Here is a 7,423-nt window from a genome sequence, read left to right as displayed (position 1 = left end):
GCAGCCCACGTCGTCCAGCACGATCGGGCCTGAGCCCTTTCCGAACCAGGCACTTCCTGGGGCCGACCTGGCCTCGCCACAGCCCAGCTGCCTGCACACCACGTTGGCATTGTTGATGTCCCACCCATCGTCACACACGGTGCCCCAGGAGCCTTGGTAGAGGACCTCCACGCGGCCCTGACATGAGTCACTGCCGTTCACCAGCCTCAGGGCCAAACCCGAGTCGTTCCCGAATCCTAGAGGACGGCACAAGGACACCTCCTCCATGTCTGTGCTGAGCTCCAGGCCAGAGGTAGGTTCTAGATTCAGGGCCTTCCTCAGGCCACGCCCAAGGGCAGGCGGTCATCTTTGGACACCCCAGGGTTTCATATCCATCACAGGGAAAGGATCGAGGACATCCTGTCTAGCCAGGTCTAAGGGTACTCCTAGGTAGGGAGCCCCAGGATTGCCATGCGGTTAGCTGGACTGCACCCAGCATCCACCAGGGCCACCCAGGGTGCAGATTTAAGGCTCTGGGGACAGGCCAAGGCCATGGCCTCTTGGGCCACATATTTCTTCTCCATGGTCCTGCCTGACTTGAGGCAAAGCCCTTGGAGAGGATGGGACCTCTGTCAGACATGAGAAGACAGAGACTCAACCTCCTGAGGCTGAGCCTGCACAGGGCTCTCAGCAGGTGCCGGGAGGCCTCCAGGGCTGACCCTGAACAACAGGGGAAGGTCCTGGCTGAGCCTCCTAACAAGCCCTCTAGAGACAAGTCACCAAACAACCATGTCAGACAAGGACCTGGTCAGAGACCCTGCTCTGGCCCCACCCCCCTAAGGGACAAGGATGAGGATGACCAATGTGGAGCCTCTTCCTGTCACGTCCATTCCAGGCGTGATTAAGATTCAGAGAGGGTCCCTGGGAGGGTGAAGGGTCCTGTACCTGTTGTTGTTTGAAGAGCAACAGGTGTGGATGGAGTTGTGGAAGGAGTTGTCCATGCGTCTGGAAGGGACAATGTAGAGAAACTTGGTGAGGAGGCCTCAGGAAAGGAGTCCTTCCCAAAAGGGTGGGTCGGTCAGGGTGACTTTCCCATGTGCCTCCTGCACGTGCTCCCTGCCTGTCCACAAGCCTGCCGCTCGGCTGGCTCATCCGGGTCGAAGGCCTGGGAGAGACCAGCCGCATCCCTCCACGTCTCTGACCGCCATATTCCACCCAAACAGAAGGCCTTTCCCATCTCTCCCCCATGAGCCAGGCAAGGACTGGTGGCTTGAGGTGTTGGCCTGACTCTGAAGTTTGGATACAAAGAGTCAGGGAACGGTGACTGAACCAGGAGGCAAGCACAGGTCCCAGTACCCTGAGGACCCTCATCACATGTTCACTGCCATCCCCGGGCACTGTCTTTGCCCCCTTGGGATGCGGGTATGACCATGCTGGCCCTCAGGGTGTGACAGGTGTGACAGGAGGAGAGAAGCCAGAAAACTGCTGTCCCGTCATCAGAAAGCCAGTGGGCATCAGTGTCCACTATCCCACAAAGCCCTCCTCAGCCTGGAGCCACGGGGCCACCTTCATGGAAGAGGAGGAACTTCTCTGACCATCGGCCACTCTCCCCCGGGATGGCCGCCGAGTATCTGATGAGAACTCAGAAGGAGGATGGACAGATGGGGTCCTTGGAATCCTCCCTTTAGTAAAGGAGACAGAGGGCAAAAGTGTGGCCAAGATGGGGTTCAAAGAGCCAGGGGTCAGCCGGAGATGGCCAACTGGCAAAGGGGGCAGGAGAGAGGGACATCCCAGGACAGGTGGCTGGGACTCACCTGGCCAGGTTGTAGAAGGCTGAGCAGCTGTGGGAAGAAAGGGACAGTCAGACACCAAACTCCCAGGTACCCAGCCCAGATCCCGGGTTGATGACCCTCAGCTTCCACACGCGGAACTGATTGCATGCTCATGCCCTCGGGGGGACACAGCAGTGCTGCCCTGCACCTCATAGTTCTTCCAAAGCCACGCCGTCTGTCCCTTTGCCATGGCCTGCCTCCCTGAGCCTGAGGACTCCTGTCCAGTGTACGGAAGCCAGAGTCATGCCTGGGACAGGCCACCAGTGCTGGGCATCAGTGTCCACTATCCCACAAAGCCCTCCTCAGCCTGGAGCCACGGGGCCACCTTCATGGAAGGGGAGGCACTTCTTGACCATCGGCCACTCTCCCCCGGGACGGCCACCAACTATCTGATGAGAACTCACAAGGAGGATGGACAGACGGAGTCTTTGGATTCCGCCACCCCCATAGTTAAAGACACAGAGGGCAAAAGTGTGGTCCAGATGGGGTTCAAAGAGCCATGGGTCAGCTGGAGAATGCTGACCAGTAGAGGTGGGCAGGGGAGAGGGACATCCCAGGAGAGGTGGCGGGACTCACCTGGCCAGGATGTGGTGGTCTGAGCAGCTGTGGGAAAAAAAGGACAGTGAGACACCAAGCTCCCAGGTGCCCGGCCCAGGTCCCGGGTTGATGACCCTCAGCTTCTACACAGGAAGCTGACACAACCCCATAGTTAAGGAGACAGAGGGCAAAAGTGTGGCCCAGATGGGGTTCAAAGAGCCAGGGGTCAGCCGGAGAGGGCCAACCGGCAAAGGGGGCAGGAGAGAGGAACATCCCAGGACAGGTGGCTGGGACTCACCTGGCCAGGTTGTAGAAGGCTGAGCAGCTGTGGGAAGAAAGGGACAGTCAGACACCAAACTCCCAGGTACCCAGCCCAGATCCCGGGTTGATGACCCTCAGCTTCCACACGCGGAACTGATTCCATGCTCATGCCCTCGGGGGGGACACAGCAGTGCTGCCCTGCACCTCATAGTTCTTCCAAAGCCACGCCGTCTGTCCCTTTGCCATGGCCTGCCTCCCTGAGCCTGAGGACTCCTGTCCAGTGTACGGAAGCCAGAGTCATGCCTGGGACAGGCCACCAGTGCCCTGGTGTTGACCCCACAGAACGAACAGGGAATGACCCCAACAAATGGAGTCAATCAATGTGCTCACTGATTTCTCAGCCTTGAAGCATTCTGATATTGAGAGCTTACAAAAATTTCTAGACTTTTCCATGTGGTCATAATGCGCCTATCCCAAGGCCCTCATTGGCTCCTTCCATTCATTGGCCACCTGCCATCTCCCACCTCCCCCTGCACCCTCTCACTCTCTCTGTCCTTCACACCTCTGTGCTCTCAGGTTGTCCCCTGTGTGTCACTATATGGGAGCCCCCAGGTGACACCGTCCTCACAGAGGGTAGGAGCTCACCAACCCCCACACCCAGGGAACAGCTGCCCTTGTGGAAGCCCCAGACACCCTGCTGGTGGAAGTGAGCTGGCCCCGGGGGCACAAGGGCAGGCTCCTATCTGTGCTCAGGACGCTGCCTCTTGTGCATGAACACGGAGCTCAGGCCCCTTCAAGCCAGTTCCTGGCACTGCCTTCAGGATGCAGGGCACATGGACCCACCAATCTGACCTGTAGTCTGAGCAGGAGACCTAGCACCTGGGTGCCGGCTGCCCTGAGGCACACCTGTGCCTGGGGGACAGTATGAGGCTCAGGGGGGCCCTGGCGTGGGGAGTGGGTATGGTCTCAGAAGCATCAGCCCAGAAGGGCCACCAGGAATGGTAGCGACGCACCTGAGCAGATGACTCCGGCGTCCTCCCCGTGGTTGCAGTTGTGCACGTTCCAGCCATTATGCGGGCAGCTCCACAGGTAGGACTCGTGCCCTGAGCAGCCCACGTTGTCCAGCACGATCGGGCCTGAGCCCTGTCCAAACCGGGCACTTCCTGGGGCCGACCTGGCCCAGCCACAGCCCAGCTGCCTGCACACCACGTTAGCGTCGTTGGTGTCCCACCCGTCGTCACACACGGTGCCCCAGGAGCCTCGGTAGAGGACCTCCACGCGGCCTTGACACCGGTCACCGCCATTCACCAGCCTCAGGGCCAGAGCCGATTCGGTCCCGAAACCTAGAGGACGGCACAAGGACCCCTCCTCCATGTCTGTGCTGAGCTCCATGCCCGAGGCAGGTTCTAATCTAGACTCAGGGCCTCCCTCATGGGCACACCCAGGGCAGGCGGTCATCTTTGGACACCCCAGGGGTTAATCTCCATCACAGGGAAAGGATCGGGGACACCCTGTCCTGCCAGGTCTAAGTGTGTTCCTAGGTAAGGAGCCCCAGGATTGCCCATGAAGTGAGCAGGACTGCCCCCCGCATCCACCAGGACCACCCAGGGTGGAGGTCCATGGCTCCCGGGACAGGCCAAGTCCATGGCCTCTTTGGCTACTTATTCCTTCTCCATGGTCCTGCCCGACTTGAGGCAAAGCCCTCAGAGGTGATGGGACCTCTGTCAGACATGAGAAGATAGCGACTCACACCCTGAGACCAGGCAGTATTGGGGTCTCAGCAGGTCCCAGGAGGCCTCCAGGACTGACACTGATCAACGGGGTAGGGTCCTGGCTGAGCCTCCTCCCAGAAGCCCACTGGAGACAAGTCATAGGCCAACCATGTCAGACAAGGACCTCTGAGCAGATGACACCAGCGTCCTCTCCGTGGTTGCAGTTGTGGGAGTTCCAGCCCCTGTGCGGGCAGCTCCACAGGTAGGACTCATGCCCTGAGCAGCCCAAGTCGTCCAGCACGATCGGGCCTGAGCCCTGTCCAAACCGGGCACTTCCTGGGGCCGACATGGCCCAGCCACAGCCCAGCTGCCTGCACACCACGTTGGCGTCGTTGGTGTCCCAACTGTCGTCACACACGGTGCCCCAGGAGCCTCGGTAGAGGACCTCCACGCGGCCCTGACACCGGTCACCGCCATTCACCAGCCTCAGGGCCAGAGCCGATTCGGTCCCGAAACCTAGAGGACGGCACAAGGACCCCTCCTCCATGTCTGTGCTGAGCTCCACGCCCGAGGCAGGTTCTAATCTAGACTCAGGGCCTCCCTCATGGGCACACCCAGGGCAGGCGGTCATCTTTGGACACCCCAGGGGTTAATCTCCATCACAGGGAAAGGATCGGGGACACCCTGTCCTGCCAGGTCTAAGTGTGTTCCTAGGTAAGGAGCCCCAGGATTGCCCATGAAGTGAGCAGGACTGCCCCCCGCATCCACCAGGACCACCCAGGGTGGAGGTCCATGGCTCCCGGGACAGGCCAAGTCCATGGCCTCTTTGGCTACTTATTCCTTCTCCATGGTCCTGCCCGACTTGAGGCAAAGCCCTCAGAGGTGATGGGACCTCTGTCAGACATGAGAAGACTGCGACTCACACCCTGAGACCAGGCAGTACTGGGGTATCAGCAGGTCCCAGGAGGCCTCCAGGACTGACACTGATCAACGGGGTAGGGTCCTGGCTGAGCCTCCTCCCAGAAGCCCACTGGAGACAAGTCATAGGCCAACCATGTCAGACAAGGACCTGGTCAGAGACCCTCCTCTGCTTGTCCAGAGGGACAAAGATAAGGATGGCTCATGGGGAGCCTCTTGCTGTCACGTTCCATCCAGGCGTGATTCAGAAGAAGAGAGGGTCCCTGGGAGGGTGAAGGGTCCTGTACCTGTTGTTGTTTGAGGAGAGGCAGTTGTGGAAGGAGTTGTCCATGCATCTGGAAGGACAACAAAGAGAAAGGTCTTAATGAGGCCTGAGGAAAGGAGTCCTTCCCAAAAGGGTGGGTCAGTCGGTGTCACTTTCCCATGTGCCTCCTGCACGTGCTCCCTGCCTGTCCACAAGCCTCCAGCTCAGCTGGGTCATAGGGTTCGAAGGCCTGGGAGAGACCAGCCACATCCCTCCACATTTCTGACCGCCATGTTCCTCCCATCGGAGGACCTTTGCCATCTCTCTCCCATTAGCTAGGCACTTACTGGTGGCTTGAGCTGTGGGCCTGACTCTGAAGCTTGGATAGAAAGAGTCAGGGCCTGTGACTGAACCTGGAGGCAATGACAGGTCCTGGTACCCAGAGGACCCTCAGCACATGTTCACGGCCATCCCCGGGCACTGTCTCCGCCCCCTTGGGATGCGGGTGTGACAATGCTGGCCCTCAGGGTGCGGCAAGTGTGAGAGGAGGAGAGAACCCAGAAGCCTGCTGTCCCGTCATCAGAAAGCCAGTGGGCATCAGTGTCCACTATCCCACAAAGCCCTCCTCAGCCTGGAGCCACGGGGCCACCTTCATGGAAGGGCAGGCACTTCTTGACCATCAGCCACTCTCCCCTGGGATGGCTGCCAGTATCTGATGAGAACTCACAAGGAGGATGGACAAATAGAGTCTTTGTAATCCCCCCAACCCCATAGTTAAGGAGACAGAGGGCAAAGTGTGGTCCAGATGGGGTGCAAAGGGCCATGGGTAAGATGGAGAGAGCCGACCGGCAGAGGTGGGCAGGAGAGAGGGACATCCCAGGAGAGGTGGCGGGACTCACCTGGCCAGGATGTGGTGGTCTGAGCAGCTGTGGGGAAAAAAGGACAGTCAGACACCAAGCTCCCAGGTGCCCGGCCAAGATCCCAGGTTGATGACCCTCAGCTTCTACACAGGAAGCTGACGCAGTGCACATGGCGTCATGGGGGACACAGCAGTGCTACCCCGAACCTCCCAGTCCTTCCAAAGCCACTGCCTCACTCCCCTGCCATCGCCTGTCTCCTTGAGCCTGGGGACTCCTGTCTAGTGTATGGAAGCCAGAGTCATGCCTGGGACAGGCCATCAGGGTCCTGGTGTTGACCCCAGAGCGAGAACGGGTAATGACCCAACCCAATGGGGTCAATCAATGTGCACATTGATTTCTCAGCCTAGATCCATTCTGCTAAACGGAGTTTCCACCCATTTCTAGACTTTTCCATGGGGTCATAATGCCCCATCCCCAAGGCCCCCATTGGTTCCTTCCATTCATTGGCCACCTGACATCTCCCACCTCCCCCTGCTCCCTCCCACTCTGTCTGTCCTTCACAAAGGACCTCTGTGCACTCAGGGTGTCCCCTCTGCATCACTATCTTAGAGTCCCCAGGTGACACCGTCCTCACAGAGGGTAGGAGCTCACCAACCCCCACACCCAGGGGCCAGCTGCCCTGGTGGAAGCCCCAGACACCCTGCAGGTGGGAGTGAGCTGGCCCCGGGGGCACAAGGCCAGGCTCCTCTCTGTGCTCAGGACGCTGCCTCTTGGGCATGAACACGGAGCTCAGGCCCCTTCGAGCCAGTTCAAGGCACTGCCTTCAGGATGCTGGGCGCTGGACACACCTATCTGACCTGTATTCTGAGCAGGTGACCTAGCACTTGAGAGCCTGTGGCCCTGAGTCACTCCAGTGCCTGGGGGACAGTACGAGGCTCAGGGGGGCCCTGGCGTGGGGAGTGGGTGTGTTCTCAGCAGCATCAGCCCAGAAGGGCCACCAGGGACGGGTAGGGACGCACCTGAGCAGATGACACCAGCGTCCTCTCCATGGTTGCAGTTGTGGGAGTTCCAGCCCCTGTG

At 59.6% G+C, this 7,423-nt stretch overlaps 1 protein-coding gene across 1 annotated transcript in view; it reads right to left on the bottom strand.

Annotated features, from left to right (window-relative positions):
* The window catches only part of LOC102245419 (deleted in malignant brain tumors 1 protein), a 30,938-nt gene that overhangs the window by 6,828 nt on the left and 16,687 nt on the right, over window positions 1-7,423 (bottom strand). Inside the window, exons 19-28 of the mRNA XM_014541128.1 lie at window positions 7,363-7,418; window positions 6,383-6,409; window positions 5,527-5,574; window positions 4,506-4,837; window positions 4,429-4,449; window positions 4,243-4,260; window positions 3,623-3,974; window positions 2,388-2,414; window positions 925-984; window positions 3-236 (exon numbers count right to left, since the gene is read on the bottom strand). Of these exons, the coding sequence (XP_014396614.1) occupies window positions 3-236; window positions 925-984; window positions 2,388-2,414; window positions 3,623-3,974; window positions 4,243-4,260; window positions 4,429-4,449; window positions 4,506-4,837; window positions 5,527-5,574; window positions 6,383-6,409; window positions 7,363-7,418 (1,175 nt within the window). The remainder of the gene's footprint in view (window positions 1-2; window positions 237-924; window positions 985-2,387; window positions 2,415-3,622; window positions 3,975-4,242; window positions 4,261-4,428; window positions 4,450-4,505; window positions 4,838-5,526; window positions 5,575-6,382; window positions 6,410-7,362; window positions 7,419-7,423) is intronic.

This window comes from Myotis brandtii, unplaced genomic scaffold (assembly GCF_000412655.1).
Source record: "Myotis brandtii unplaced genomic scaffold, ASM41265v1 scaffold2636, whole genome shotgun sequence".
NCBI classification, from domain to species: Eukaryota; Metazoa; Chordata; class Mammalia; order Chiroptera; family Vespertilionidae; genus Myotis; species Myotis brandtii.
This window is presented reverse-complemented; position numbering and strand designations above follow the sequence as displayed.